This window comes from Aspergillus bombycis, assembly GCF_001792695.1.
Source record: "Aspergillus bombycis strain NRRL26010 chromosome Unknown contig00017, whole genome shotgun sequence".
NCBI classification, from domain to species: Eukaryota; Fungi; Ascomycota; class Eurotiomycetes; order Eurotiales; family Aspergillaceae; genus Aspergillus; species Aspergillus bombycis.
Genome location: NW_019170019.1, coordinates 41,758 through 56,897, shown reverse-complemented (window position 1 = coordinate 56,897; position 15,140 = coordinate 41,758). Strand labels below are relative to the sequence as shown.

The 15,140-nt window shown below is 47.6% G+C and overlaps 6 protein-coding genes across 6 annotated transcripts; 3 read left to right on the top strand and 3 right to left on the bottom strand.

Annotated features, from left to right (window-relative positions):
• Nucleotides 1-1,420: 1,420 nt before the first annotated feature.
• Nucleotides 1,421-2,398, top strand: ABOM_002096 (putative gibberellin 20-oxidase; the record flags this gene model as incomplete). Its single annotated transcript, XM_022529226.1, has 2 exons — nt 1,421-1,872; nt 1,960-2,398. The coding sequence occupies 2 exons, from the start codon at nt 1,421-1,423 to the stop codon at nt 2,396-2,398; spliced, it is 891 nt and encodes a 296-aa protein (XP_022391967.1).
• A 303-nt stretch (nt 2,399-2,701) lies between these two features.
• Nucleotides 2,702-4,705, bottom strand: ABOM_002095 (uncharacterized protein; the record flags this gene model as incomplete). Its single annotated transcript, XM_022529225.1, has 2 exons — nt 2,702-4,599; nt 4,654-4,705. The coding sequence occupies 2 exons, from the start codon at nt 4,703-4,705 to the stop codon at nt 2,702-2,704; spliced, it is 1,950 nt and encodes a 649-aa protein (XP_022391970.1).
• A 1,225-nt stretch (nt 4,706-5,930) lies between these two features.
• On the top strand, nt 5,931-7,982 carry ABOM_002094 (oligopeptide transporter; the record flags this gene model as incomplete). Its single annotated transcript, XM_022529224.1, has 7 exons — nt 5,931-6,147; nt 6,207-6,387; nt 6,446-6,594; nt 6,650-6,758; nt 6,807-6,946; nt 6,993-7,179; nt 7,253-7,982. The coding sequence occupies 7 exons, from the start codon at nt 5,931-5,933 to the stop codon at nt 7,980-7,982; spliced, it is 1,713 nt and encodes a 570-aa protein (XP_022391969.1).
• A 1,904-nt stretch (nt 7,983-9,886) lies between these two features.
• Nucleotides 9,887-10,852, bottom strand: ABOM_002093 (SDR family NAD(P)-dependent oxidoreductase; the record flags this gene model as incomplete). The annotated part of the gene is made up of 2 exons (XM_022529223.1): nt 9,887-10,104; nt 10,162-10,852. The coding sequence occupies 2 exons, from the start codon at nt 10,850-10,852 to the stop codon at nt 9,887-9,889; spliced, it is 909 nt and encodes a 302-aa protein (XP_022391972.1).
• Nucleotides 10,853-11,806: 954 nt separating this feature from the next.
• Nucleotides 11,807-13,114, top strand: ABOM_002092 (uncharacterized protein; the record flags this gene model as incomplete). Its single annotated transcript, XM_022529222.1, has 4 exons — nt 11,807-12,325; nt 12,390-12,518; nt 12,575-12,690; nt 12,757-13,114. The coding sequence occupies 4 exons, from the start codon at nt 11,807-11,809 to the stop codon at nt 13,112-13,114; spliced, it is 1,122 nt and encodes a 373-aa protein (XP_022391971.1).
• Nucleotides 13,115-14,554: 1,440 nt separating this feature from the next.
• ABOM_002091 (Dabb family protein) lies at nt 14,555-15,005 on the bottom strand (the record flags this gene model as incomplete). The annotated part of the gene is made up of 3 exons (XM_022529221.1): nt 14,555-14,713; nt 14,779-14,889; nt 14,940-15,005. The coding sequence occupies 3 exons, from the start codon at nt 15,003-15,005 to the stop codon at nt 14,555-14,557; spliced, it is 336 nt and encodes a 111-aa protein (XP_022391974.1).
• Nucleotides 15,006-15,140: the final 135 nt, after the last annotated feature.

The following is a 15,140-nucleotide window of genomic DNA, read 5'->3' as shown; positions in this document are numbered from 1 at the left end:
AGTCCGCCCCCAAGCACCATTTGAGGAAATCACTCTCATTGGTTATAAGATGGAAGATCCTTGACTATAATATGGATGGGAGAGCGACGCAGCCGAGTCTCCAGCCGAACCTCCAGCCGAAAGGTATTTGCGCCGAAGCAGAAGATCTGTCTTGTTTCTCAATTACCGGGAATTATTACAAAGAAAGTGTGATAGCCATTGCCAACTTGCCCACCAAAGGGGACCTCAGCATTATTGCCTATAGACCAGATATACAAGGTAATATGTGAAAATCTGCACTCATTACTCCGTACTCGCTGCGGAACAGGCGCACCGGTGGGACGGCGTGTGATCTGCTAGTTTAGTTGGCTAATACGTACACACCAAGCTGGTAAAATGGGCTCCGATATGCAAAGCCCGATTGGATCTTTGCACAGCGTCTAGCATGCCTGAGGTTGAAGTGGGCCTCATTTCCTGTGCGTTTTGATCCTTCGCTGTCCGATAACAAAATATAGAGCTAGTCTGGAACTATCTAAATTAATTTGTATCATGCTGGTATTGTTGGTTGCTCTGCCCTGCATGCCAGGGGTGAGAGCATACGTATGACATATGATAGATAGCGCTCCCAGGGCCAATGCCCATCTTAATTTCATTGGAGGGGCAGGCAGCTAATTTAATCATATAACATCATCCGGCCCCATGCAAGACGCTACGACTTCATGTATTCTGTTTCGGGAAGGTATGACACAGGTCAACTTATACGCCACCAACCATTGGCCAAATGTGCAAGGTGATATATCGAAATCTGTATGTTACTTGCCGCGGAACGGGCGGCACGGGCTGACCGGTAGCAACGTGAGTGATCTGCACCGCAAGCCCATTTGTTCTGTTCTGGGGTAGTGGTGGAATCCAGGTCCACTTATACACCACCAACCATGCTTGTTTCTCAGCCTACCCAGTAAGATAAAGGATATCAGGGAAGCTAAGAATCTAGGAAAGGAAGACTGCAGCTAAAATCTTACTTAGTACTCTTTCAGGAATGTTTTACCTGGTAGCCCGTGCTAGCGCCCGTATACTTGTCTATGTAATTTGGTAGAGTTACATTCTCACTGTTAAAGGGTTTTCTGAGACAAACAATAAATCTACGATAGTCTTAGTTGGCTCCCTGTTCTCTAGTTTAATAGAGGATGAGCTATATATGGGTATACAAGTGCATGTATAATCCTAGTATTGTATTTACAGAGTATTACATCTTTACACTGTAAACCGAATCCAGACCTATATGTCAAGTATTATAAAATTTATGATAATTCTCAAGCATGTGACCTGATGCTATTATACAATAGTACCATTGCGTATAAGAAGTTGAAAAAATATGAATAAACCATGGGGTTTCAAGTGCCACACCACCGGAGTAGATCGCTTGTCAAATACCGCAGAGATGTCGTCTACCAGGAAAATACCTCTCCTTGATCTGAAACTCGCAGAGGATCCCTCAACGCGAGGACTACTTCTTAATCAGTTGCATGATGCATTATTTAACATCGGTTTTCTGTATATTTCCAACCATGGAGTCTCGGAAGAAATCATAAGTGCTCTGTCAGAGAAACTTCCGGCGCTCTTTCATTTGCCGCTAGAACGAAAGAGGGAGTTGTCTAAAACTAAATCCCCCCAGTTCCTTGGCTTTAGTGACTTTGCCCAGGAGACCACTCAGGGTAAGCTTGATTTGAGGGAGCAATACGACATTGCCACGGAACTGCCCGAGGTCTACCAGAAGGATGCAGTCCCGAACGACCGGGGAAGAAACTTTTCGAACTTGTACTGGAGGCTTAGGGGCCCAAACGTGTGGCCGTTAGAGAACGAAGTACCTGGCTTTAAGAAAGCGGCTAATGAGTAGGCACCTCCCTGACAACGAGCAGCAAGTAGCTTTGACTGACATTTCTACATTTTCTTGAATGCGTTCGCCGAATTATCCTACAGGTTCGTGCATCTCGTGGAAGAGGCATTTGGTATCCCAAGAGGGACATTCGATAGCTTCTTCAACGAGGATGCCGCTTCCACCCCGGAGAGCGACTTTCTTCCTCCTCAGCATCGTCTTAGACTCAACTTCTACCCGGCCATGCCGCCAGAGCAAGAGGGCCAAGGTGTAGGCCCACACAAGGATATGGCTGGATGGCTCACCTTTCTACACCAGGTCGGCTCCGAATGCGCCTTGGATGTGCAATGCAGAGACGGCAGCTGGATTTCTGTCGATCCAATTCCCAACACTCTCGTTGTCAACCTAGCTACGCCTTTGAAGCGGCCACCGAGGGTGCAGCCAGAGCGACAGTTCATCGAGTACGGGCACCTTCACAGAGAGATCGATACTCGATTCCATTTTTCATGGGCTTGCCACACGAACTTAAGCTCTCACAGGTGAGGAGCCGTATCCCAGAGAGTGTCAGGGCGATGAGACGCAAAGAACTGGAGAATGGTGAATGGACTATAGACCAGAAGATCGAAACCTTTTTGGACCCGAGGTGGGACAACATCGGTGAATCCGTACTGAGAAGATTCATTAGAGGGTACAAGGAAACAGCTCTAAAATTCTATGGGCAGGAGGTGTACCAATACTATACTCAGTGAACCTGTGTGGGGAAGCTGACTTATGTTTTCATTGAAATTCTGGATAGTGATAAATTGACGAACTCGATGCGAAGTTGAATACCTACTGAACCAGCGATCATTCAATTTCGTAAGTGAAACTCCTTCGTACTTTCTGTCCCAGCCTGAGACAGTCCTGTCTGCTCCTTCTACTGGCCACGGAAAAGTATGCTAGGTAGCTGAATACTTCGGCCTTGGGTCCGAGTAACTTATCCCCCTTTTTCTTCATCGTCTTGTAGTCTACAACGGCCAATCGTAGATCTTCATGCCGCTCCAACATCTCTCGGCCGGGGTCAGGACTTTTCATCACGCCATGTTTGTCCTCCGGAATGATGATGACCTGAACCCACCATTGTGGGCCATGGCAGAAAGGTACGCTCAGCGCACGACATCGATCCAAGTCGCCGAGAGCGGCCAGTATGTGGTTGGCATAGTAGTCCACACCGTAGGTCAACAGCGTAGCACTACTCACAAAATAACCACCCGGTCGAGCATTGATCTCATGCAGGTAGAAGGAGGGTTCCTCGCCGCCTTGAAATCGCTCGCTGGGATACAAATCCATAATGCCGTCACGCGTATCGTACGCTTTGGATGCATAGCGAATTCGCCCCTCGCAGTGAAAGACGCCGGTGCGGAAGCCTTGTCGCAAGAGGGTTTGATGAATCGAATCCCTGGTAACTTGAATTTCCTTGGGGGAAAGTCCTGTCGGGAGAACCATATCAGTCTCCATGAAGGAACCGTCCAATGCATTCCCAGCCTTTTCGCCCGCTTTGGGGAAGTCATCTGCAACCTCAAAGAAGATGATCTCCCCTTCGATCAGCACAAAATTAGCATCGACTTCGGGCCCCTCGATATATGGCTCAATCATTACATCCGACCGCGGGTTTGGCCCTTCCCTGTGTCGACTTGAAGCCCGTGCGACTGCTTGAATGAGTTCTGCTTCGGTCTGCACTTTCGAAACACATTCACTACCCCATCCCATACAGGGTTTCACGATCACAGGGTATTCAATGGGCGGATTTGTCTTGGACTGCAGTCGTGTGCGTAGCTCGTCGATATTGAAGATCTTGAATGCTCCTCCGTTATCAGGCTCCATCTCTCGCGTCTTGAACTTGTCTCCTGCAATGATGTATGACTCGGGTGGCGCAGACCGGAACCCCAATATCTGACAAGCTCGTGCAGCGCCGATGGCTCCAGCGTTGTTGACCGTCACAAGCGCGTGGATAGGTTTGTCGTAGCTCCGCACCGCGGCCACGATGCGGTCTACAAACCCCTGGTCCGCGGTGATATCGGTTGGAATAAAGGCTTCTCGTAAAAAGTTCCAGCGGTCATCGTCTCTCTGAAACCAGTGGCCGTCATGGTCCAGAATCACCACCTTGATGCCCAATGCTCGAGCGGCTTCCCATATGCGCCTCCCGCTCTCCAGGTCCTCCTTCCCTTTGATCCATGCGATGCGTTTCTCTTCAATAGGCTCAGGCGAGATCCATGGGAACGATAACCTGTTCGCTAACTCGGCCTCCAGACTGGCTAGACGCTCTTCATTCTGGACTTGAACGGCTCCAACAGCATGGGGTAGAAGATCAAGTAGGCTCAATGGAGATTCACCATCCAGGCGTCCGAAACTAGGAGCTTTAATTTCCTCTCTTGGCGTCAGAAAACCTTCGAGACTCAGCGCATGCTCATAACCTTCCAGGCGCCGCTCAAGGAAGTCCGACCTGACCGTGAAGCCTGACTTTACCGGTAGAATGAACTTGATGGCAAGAACGGAAGATGTCGACAGCGGCTGATGGAGAAGACGAATGAGAAAGTTGGACGCACGATCGTCCGATCTTAGTGGCAGGGCGTTACGTGCGCTTGACGTAGCTAGCAGCGCGGTGTGATTACCAGTCGACAAGAGATCCAGTGTCACATCTAGAGTTCTATGTAGAGATTCTCCCGGTGCCACAATATTGAGTTGCCACAACCCGTCGACGTAGACTACCAACACCGTCAGTGTTCAGTGAGAGGCAAAAGTGCAGCGAGGCTGAATACCATCCTTCCCTTCTACCGTGTAGTGGAATGTACTGGCCTCCGCACCAGGCATCATGAATCGTAAAGAGACACCGATTAAAATTTGAAGATGGTACGTGTGAGCAAGAGGGGTACAGGGCTCTCGTCAGGCAACCTCGGGGGCAAACGGCGGCACTTTAACTGTTTAACTGGTTCTGCATAGAGTCTATTGGTCACATGTTGGACGCCGTCCATAGATCAAATGCGGCTTTTGCGTACCCAATCTATCGGCTTCGCAGGTACATACTATCGGTCAACTAACTAGTGGATCACACGCCTTCTCAATGGTGTTTCACAAACTTCATAGCTTGCTCACATTTTTTTCATCGTCTTATACACAGTGGTACTATGGGATAACATTATTGGGCAGTATACTAGAGGACAGGGAGTCAACTCAGGTAAATGGTGGGGGTTGCTCTTTAGACCAGGCCGAGAGTGGTGGATGGCTAGGTTAGACGATACCTTCCTTGAACCGAACAAACAGGGTTACAACAGCACGTACGTTCCCGCCCGTTCCGCGGCACGGAGTAAATATAGCTTCCCCCATATCACCCTGTCTATTTGGCCTTATGGTTGGTGGTGTCAGTGGACCTGGATTATGCCCTCCCAGAAAGGAACGAATGGCCACCCGAGCAACCCAGCCACCAATGTAATCCATACGGAACAGGAATTTCGTATATCTTGATATCTCCATGAAGTTATTTTTAAACCACCGGCAAAAATTACATATAGTATACAATGCGCCCAATGATAATAGAATTAAGATCAATAAGAAAAAAAAAAAAACCAACATTGAGTAAAAATACCAACGATTACACTGTTCTTTTGCCAAAATATACATAGCTCGGTGTGATTTCAAGATCTACTCATTGATATAAAAATTTATTTTAAAAGCATATTTTCTTTTACCAAGCAGATGATATGGTAAACATGTAATGTTCGGTTATTCCATACAAACTCCAGGGCACATAACCCCTAGCAACAGAGTATAACAAATGAATTTATGAAAATACGGTGGAAGATGTCGGTAGCTTACAAAAATTACGCGGGTTACTAGCCTCAGACAGGAACAAAGCAGCACCTCGCTCACCGCATGTGATTTGTCGTCTCTGGTACGGACTTGATCGGCGGTAAGATTTGTGGCTCGCGATGGTGTACATGTTGATGTTCCCACATATCCGATTTGTTATCAGCTCCCCCTGGTCGCTCGCGCGATATATAGATCATCATGGGAATGCCCATGGTTGGTAACCGTTCACATGTCCTCACCATTCTCCAATGCGATGGCGAGGATAGTTGAAGCTGGAAGCGGCCCTGCAGGCATTGATGACGAATCTCTCTCGCCTCGAGATGCTACAGATGAAGAGATTGGGTCTCTGAGGCATGTCGTTGACAAGCTACCCAGAAAAGTCTGGGTCTCTTTGCTCGTCAGTGGAGCAGAGCGCTTCACATACTACACAATCACAACTCCGTGGCGTAAGTGTACGGCGAGAGAACGGGGCATGATATGATATACGGCTAAGACACAATGGCAGAGAACTACATACAGAATGCTCCGGGTGATGGGGCCGTGCCAGGTGCTCTTGGGCTTGGGCAATCTCGGGCGACCATGATCTTTAATGGCTTCTATTTGTTTTATTACTTGGTGCCTATCCCCTTCGCCATTGTGTCAGATGCATGGCTAGGGCGATATGCGGTTCTCTGTATCAGCCTGAGGTGTGTGTGTTGGCGTGCCACGGCACCTGGTATTGGCTAGCTCACTAACACAATATAGCTTGTATTTCTGTGGCACGCTCGTACAATTTATAACGTCTCTACCCTCGCTTTTCCGCTATGAGTCAGGCCTGGCGGGTCTTGTCCTCTCTATGATATTAATAGGTCTCGGTGTTGGAGGAACAAAAGCAGCAATCACGCCCTTCATCGGTAGTTTTATCCTGTTAAGCACACTAACTTTGAATGAATCTAATAATGGCATTAGGAGATCAATACCCAGTCAAGCCTCCACAAGTCAAGACTCTGGCAACCGGAGAACGCGTGATCATAGATCGAACGTTGACCTTGCAATATGTGTACAATGTCTACTACTGGTTAGGACCTCCAAGAATCAGTGGGTGGCACAGGCTAACCCATAGCAGGATCACCAATATCGCCGCACTTTCTATCCTGGCATCGACTTATCTCGAGAAAGAACGTGGCTTCTGGGCGGCCAATGTCCTTGCATTGTCCTCATCCTGGATTGGGGTTGCCTTGCTTGCTATATTTGGCAAGGAACTCGGTGCGTCCCCGCATACCAACCATAGGGTGTGGCTGATTAGTGGTAGAACGGTATCCGGCTCAAGGTGGTGTTTTGTTAAAAGCTGGAAAGGTTCTGGCATATGCTATCCACGATAAGTTCAAGATCGATGCTGCACGCCCACGCTACCAGTTAGAAAGGCACAACCGGGCAGTCCCATGGACGGATCGTTTCGTCTCGGAGATTGAAAGTGGCCTTCGTGCATGTCAAGTGATGTGGGCTTTCCCCCCTGGAATTCTCCCTTTGGGCATACGGGACACGAGGGCTGACTGACCGTGTGACGGATAGGACCTGGTTCGTGTTGTTCCATCTTGGCATCAACCAGATGACCAACAACCTCGTTTCACAAGCAGGCGAAATGGAGCTCTCCGGCTTCCCCAACGACGGGATTCAGGTTCTAAACCCAATCGCCTGCGTTTTACTCGGTCCCGTCATCCAGAAACTACTCTACCCAACCCTTGCGAGATACCAGATCCCCTTTGGTCCCCTCATACGCATGACCATGGCCTTCTTTACAATGGCAGCGACGTTCGCCTACGCTGCGGGAGTCCAGAAGATGATTTACAATTCTGGTCCCTGCTACGAGGCTCCATTGGTTTGTCCGGCGGCCCAAAGAGTCGGACAGCCGGCCTTGCCCAATAATATCATGGTCTGGGTGCAGACGCCTATATATGTCATCTTAGCTCTGTCTGAAATCTTTGGCTTCGTCACCCTCAGTGAGTATAGCTACAGTAAGGCGCCTAAGGATATGCGTACTGTAGTCCAGTCAATGAGGCAGCTGAGTGCTGGCATTGGAAGTGCTATTGGTATAGCTCTCGGTCCGGTTTCACGTGATCCGAAGGTATTGTGGATGGATGTCGGACTGGCAGTAAGTCTGGGGCTTTCAGGGACACTGTTTTGGGTGGTTATGGGTCACCTTGAAAAAGATAATGAAGATTTGGACACGATGGTTCTGAATGATGACCGAGGTAGGGCGGCACACACTGGAGATGAGGTCGTTTCAGGAACTAAAAGCTGAATACCTTATCCGATTGACATTCGGTTGTATATAAATACATCTTTAGTAAGCCAGACTGCCAAAGACGCTACGATAGAGGCTGTGATGGGGGAGATGCGGGCGAGGAAAGATTCGTATGATAGAGTACTGGGAATTGCTGGTGAGCCAGTCTGACCGGTGCAGCTCGAGACATCGACTGTGTCTTGTATTGTCCCTCCCGGGAAAAATGGCCTCGACAAGAAGTCGAATAGGTTCTCCATGGTACTATTTGGTAGTACTTAGCAACAGTCGGCCGGAAAGTTTGGGAGGGGGGACATATTACTAGGAACTATTATTTCGAATTTATATAGAAGACATCCATTTCTCTTCCTCTGCTGCACCTACAAATCCGCGTGGTAATCTTCTTCAGAAGCATTCGCTTCCTCTGTATTAACTCCAGTACTTCACTGGCAAGTATCATGTAGAAATGGGATTAGAGAAGTATGATCTGGAGAGCTGAAAGTCGTATAGTATTAGATAGAAAATCCTGAACTTAAGATACTAATGTAATTGCAAAACACTGATGGCTAGCTATTTCTTCTATAAAGAATCTTAAAACGGACGCTAAAATGTCTAAATGGTTCTCCCGTTATTTAATTATTATTGTTTACATATACCTGATAAGCATCCTATAGTTCGTGTTGAGGTTTCATTTTATCTTATCCTGCTAGATCAGCGAACTAAGCCAACGTCTGAGAGCATTACGGACCATACTCTATGCAAAATTGAATATCGAGGTCGCACTTGTGGAAACCCTAAATTACGAGGCAATGAAATGACTTGAGGAGATGGAAGCGAGGAAGGGGTTGAACAGATCTAATATGAGCCATTGCAGATGGCAATGCATCAGCTAAATACAAAGAAGCACAGCGCAGTATATAAGAGTTTGATCGGTAATATACAAATTTAGAATATAATAACAATATCAATCCGAGAATGTTGAATAAAAATAATTAAAGACCAAGTCGTAACAATTGTAATAGAATATTGTAAATGGCCAAAGATAGTCTGTTCTGTATAGAGAGAAGACAGATAGATAATTCGAAATATAGTGGGGATAAAGCACAATATAGAAGCGGAGTAAGTATTAATAGAGTTCCTAGATCTGACAGCAGAGGTCATCTGGCGCCCAATACAATGAACTGTTATAGATAAAGTTGTTCTGAGCGTCTACTTTAAACAGGGCACACAGATATGCGATGGTAGAGGAGAGGATGCAGATTATGAATTCACAATTAATGCTGTCCCTGCCTCTGAGGATCTGACAGGTTCTATAGTAAAGTGTGTAATACATGGGACCGAACCAGAGTCTGACTACCATGCCATTGAGCCCGTATTTAAAGCCCCGATGCCGTACCGTAGTCCCCTTGGGGCAGCTGGGTTCCGTTGTATACCCCCCTATACAGGTCGTGAGTAGAAGTATGCTCAGTACCACTACGCAGAAAGTGTTTTCTGCGAGTGCCATGGTTGTTCTGAATGTAGACGTTTGGAGACACGGAGCGGTGACTTACCACCGAGGAGTTATTCTGAGTGGCCTGACCATCTGTGCTTCCACAACAATTCGATATTCTTGGCATCTTGTTTTCCGTAACACCAAATATCACCGTCGGCGTGAGTAACCTAGGACTATGGGCTAGTAAACCGATCGGGCGAACGAGCCCGAAGGAAAGACCCAGTGGAGCCAATTTACTGAACAACTTGATTGAAGAAAGAACGAAAATCATTGGGGCAGGTTCAAATTGATCGCTCTGATTAGACATCGGCAGAACCCATCATGAATCCAAGTTTGGACCCAAAACCTATGAATAGGTATTACAGTTATAAAAATCCGGATATCAGTCGCCCTCAGGTTCACACCCTTCTGGAGTAGGTCCATCGAGTACCGTCTAAACGCTACCATCAGTCTCAGTCTTCCAATTGGACTTCCAACCAGCACTATCAAACGGCCACCCAACTAACCCAATACTAAGTCTTGGGCTCGCTGCGATCTCCTCCTCTTGGGCCTTCAGTTCATCAACGTCCCAGTTTGCCCACAGATATTTACCTCTCAAGAAACGTGCTTCGCCGCTTGCGAGCCAAACATTGAAGCTTGCCGGCAGAGAAACTCATCCAAAAGTTAGTCTATGGGGCTCCGATTCTAATCAACCAGCGTACTACTTACCATCATCCGCGAAGCCCATCGCAGCGACGCCGCCCGCTTCCCTATTCATCGCCGTGTCCACCACGCCAGGCTGTATATGGAAGATACTCAGTTCCGGGTTCGCAAAAGCCAAGGAATCCCAAAGCCGAAAGACCGCCAGCTTGGCAATGCTGTAGGAAGCAAACCCCGGAGCAAAATTGAGATGTGCCGCAGACGAAGAAGTCTCAATGGCAACTGCATCCTTGGACGCGTAGCGAAGGAACGCCTGCGCGATATTCAACGATCCTTTCAGGTTCTGATGAATGGCATCGAGAAACTTGTCACCATCCACATCACCGACGGCATCCTGGGGCCCAATCACTGCCGCGTTACTGACCAGAACATGGACATTCCCGCCGCCAACGAATCTAGTGAATACTTCGTCCACTTCTGTTTTCTTCGTAACGTCGGCAGAGGCCACGAGTACTTCCACGCCAGAGCATTTGCTGTCGATGGAGGCCTTGGTGTCGAGAAGGGGTTGTTCTCTACGGCCAAGGAGGACGATACGAGACGCGCCTGCTTCTGCAAAATGGCGAGCGGTCTCTGCGCCGATACCAGTTCCTCCAGTTATGACAATGGTTTTCCCTTTAGCGGAAAGCTCCGGGCGGGTCGGCGAGATGGAATGGTATGTTTGCGTGTGCCAGTTTGAAGTTGGGGATGGAAAGGGGGCCATGTTGATCGTAAAATGTACAACGTATTGGCAACAAGGATGAGTAGATTGGATTTATTGTCTGACAAGTACAATATGTGGGAGAGGCATGCATACCTTTAAGTATACTCGAGTACATTACCTCCAATACTATGGCGGAGTTGTGCAATTTGAAAGCTAGCCTGATCATCCCATCTGTGAGACCACTATGAGTACTGTAGTCACGGTTCTGTTTAAAGACAAGGTTGTTGGAGAAATCGGAGCTCAGGTGTCGTGGAGTCCATTCCGAAAGACGGCATTACAAAATGGTCCGGGAGACTTCAACTTGGCCGGTACAAAATGACCCGCCCCAATCAGCTTTTAATATTGTACACTAAACTTGGCACCTCTTAAGCTTTCCAAGGTCGGCCGCCAACAGGCTATTTTTAGTCAGATATCTCAGTGCTGACAAATGCTACCGACAATGGCGCCTTTATATCAGATATGTTGCAACTCTCCATACTCTCACGCGGTCAAATTTGAAATGCATGAAGGACAAGTGGAATCGATTCTGCGGTGTGGACGTTGCAATAAGCCATTCGACAAGGGTCAGTTTGTATTCCCACCAGTCTCTCTTCACTGACATTGGACTCGGTATTAAAACGTGATGCGTTAGTGTCCACGCTGAAGAGACATGGATATTACTGTCGATCCCGAAGGGTGGGCAGTGACATTCGGGCTCGATCTTGTATTGCATGCGCGAGAGGAAAGGCGCGTTGCGATAAGACGCGGCCGGAATGCTCGAGGTGCAAAGCCAAAGGCAGTGGGTGTCATTATCCAGCGACAACGTCCAAGGTTGCAGGGCCAAGGACTCAGGGCCGTGAGGACGATGAACAGATCGAACGCCTGCAGCCGGTTTCTTCGTCGGTGGCAGATGTCCCCAGGGTTGGAAACCTTCTAGAAGCGAGCAGTGATGGCAATATACCTCTCGACGGGGCCATGGCGATCGCAGACCCCGAATTCGCAGCTATTGGAGGGAGATATAGTGATATCATACCAGATCTTGATTTCAGGGATTTCCTAACTGCGCATATGGATGATGACGACGTTCACTATACCCCATCAGGGTCGTCATCTTACATCTATCATGCGAGATCTTCGACCCATGGAACACTTCAAGTACAACACCCCATATCCTCTCCTAAGCTATCAATCCCGCCTGTGCCAACTCAAGCTATCCGATCGCTTGTCCAGCGCCCAAACATGAGACCCGGGACGCACAGGATAGCAAAGCTGATACTTCACAATCTAAAATCATATCCCCAGATGCTGCTGCTCCACAACACGCTTCCACCATTTATCCACCCGTCTTTCTTATCTTCCGATCTCTGCAACCCCAATTTCGAACCGTTAACCAATTGCATCGCCCTGGTGCATATGATCGGCAGCGGAATTCAAGCAAGCCGACGGTTGTTCTGGAAGAACGTACGGATGGAATGTGAACGGTTATGTGAAGAGGTATGTTGACTGAAGTCTATCGCGAGAAAGTAACGGTGGAGAATGAGCTGATGAACAATGTTAGCACCTGACGTTAAACAAGTGGGAACTGCTGGCTGCTATGCAAGCCCTCTCTATTTATATTATTATCCGATTAGATGAAGGCGAGACAGATTACAATAACTTTGATTCACTGTTGCTGAAAGCAATCACAGTAAGTCTAGCTTTGGCATTTTCTCCCATTCCGCTGGTCGTATTGATATAATCTAGGCAATCTCTAAGCGGCTCAGCTGCAGCGAGATCACAAAGAATGTAAAGTTTGCGCTACACAACTGCGATCTCAAAAACAACTGGAAGGAATGGACCTTCGAGGAGTCAGGGCGAAGGTTAGAGTTCCACAGTCTCTCCTCTGTTACAATGCGATGGATATCGAAGTGCTAATTGCGGCAAAGATTATGCGTCATTTATCGTGTCGTGAATATGCTGGTTTACTTTGAACCAGCAGCAATGTGTGGTCTGCAGACGGACCTTATTATAGCACCTCTTCCAGCAAAGAAGCAGCTTTGGGAGGCAGGTGATGAGCTTTCATGGGAGGCTGAAAATGGAAGAGAACCTGGGATCCAGACTGCGTTTGGGCTGGCATCAAATGGTGACCTAGTCAAACTCGGGGGAGGTCAGCTATGTTATGCTGATGAAGTGCTGGCTTATAAGTCATTTACTGCCAGCGGCTCGGGAAATTGGGAGGAGTGGTGCTCGGGGATGGATGGGTTTGGCGGTCTTATAATGCTTGCTGCTTCTTTGGTAGGGTAGAGCTCTGCCTATATGGCGATAGACTCTACAGCTACTCCGTGAAGAGCATCCTAGAATGACTTCCTAGGAACCATAGGCCTTCCTCTAGCGTTAGTATATACTGTTATGTCGCGTCACACATGTTGTTCATAAAGTTAAGATACTGCATATTATGCACCATCTCTATTCCAGAGATATGTAGCTATTATAAACTCATCTATGTTGACGTCCCTTAAATTTCTGTAGCGAGCAACCTCGTATTAAACCCAGAATCGCTGTTCACAACAATGGAACATAACAAAGAGCGATTTGATTTGATATCAAGTCACTCGTTTAGCAGGCAGGAAGAATACAAACCGCTGCACCGCTTCACAGCTTCATGGATATATTGTTGCAGGTGAATATTGGGAGAAGAAAACACACCAGAGGTAGCCAGAGAATCCTCCCATGTTCACCCACCACTGTGCCCGAATTCATATTCTCGACATCAACACTAGTAATTATTGTTCTATCATAAGAATGCAATATTTATTTTAATGAACGCCTAAAATCTCACCCAAAGGTGGAAATAAGACGAATACGGCGGCTCGCTTTCCGAACACGTTGATTATAAATTCGCCCCAAATTTGACCGATAGAGACCATGTAACGCGGCTTTGGGGATTTCAGGTAATTTGCCTTTAGCGGAGACTAAACCGAAGTAGTCTGCTGTGGATCCGCCTACGTGGGGATGATGGGCGCGATTTCGAGATTTTGAGATGAATTTGCCTGCAGCGGAGACTAAACTGAAGTAGTCTGTCGTGGATCCACCCCAATGTCGCCCTTTTGGTAGAAAACATTGTCCATGCCAAGACTCGTAACAAGATCATGATTCATAGTTCTAAGTTGTAATTATCTTGTAACCGGAAAACTTTGGTGGGCTGGATTGCGAGTATATCTGTAGCTGTCCAGTTACAGGAGACTAATTTAGTCTGTATAGTCTTGGTCGGTTCAGTCGGCGGTACAAGCTCCAAGCTTTGATAGAGCGCCTGGCCCTGGCCGGCAGCTATACTATTTGTAATAAAGATTGGACTCTACTCGAAGCTTAAGTTGTCGGGGATGTGTGTCTGAACACTATCCTTGGTAGGGATATACTCCGTAAAGAAGCTGTCCACGGCCTGGTTAGTGTTGGCACTGTGCACAAAGCCAGAGATACGGTCGCCCCTCTTCAAGCGCGGCGTATATATGTACTCATGTTATGGATAGTTACTGAAAGATGCAGATCTTCAGCAAATAGAGTTGGCTTACAAATGTATGCCGACATATTTTGATGGGATCCACAGTCCTTTTGTTTTGGGTCTGCGAACCCACTTGGTCCATGCCCCGGTGGAGAACTACCAAACATACTCTCGCAGATTTGTTCCTGTTAAGCAAATTTGAGGTAGACTAATTGACTAACAGCGCTAGTTTCTGTTACACATGGCTAAGCATAGACCTCATCAACAAAATCCACCACCTGCACTTTCGCCAAATACCCCTTGACACTCTGGACAAGACCGAGATGCACCTGATCTTCTGTCACAAAGTAATCACGCTCTTGCTCATTCGCAAATACAGAGACAAAGCCATGGCTGATATCACTCTACTGGTAATACATGGTCAGGCATGCCCATGGAAATCATAGAAAGGGGACTGCGAGAAGAGTACCTGTAGCCCTTCAATGGAATTGTCACATCCGCCTTTCATTGAGACAATGTACGGCATCTTGGTCTCGGGATGGAGACAGCTTTCTCGGAGAGCCCGTACTTGGCTGGCAACCTGGTTTATGGGTAAGATGTTATATCATTCATGAGGAGGGCGGGACGTACTTTTAGTTTGTCTTCGGCAGAGACATCCGGCTTGAACTGGAGGAGGACAACATGGGTGATCTGCATCTTGCGCTTCACCCTTGAGATAGAAATACTAGACCAGCTCAGCTACGGTATGGATTGCACCTTTATATACTTCGAACGCCCCTCGGCTCGTCCAAGACCTTGTCAGTCCGACTAGAACAGTTTCTAGATGTGGAC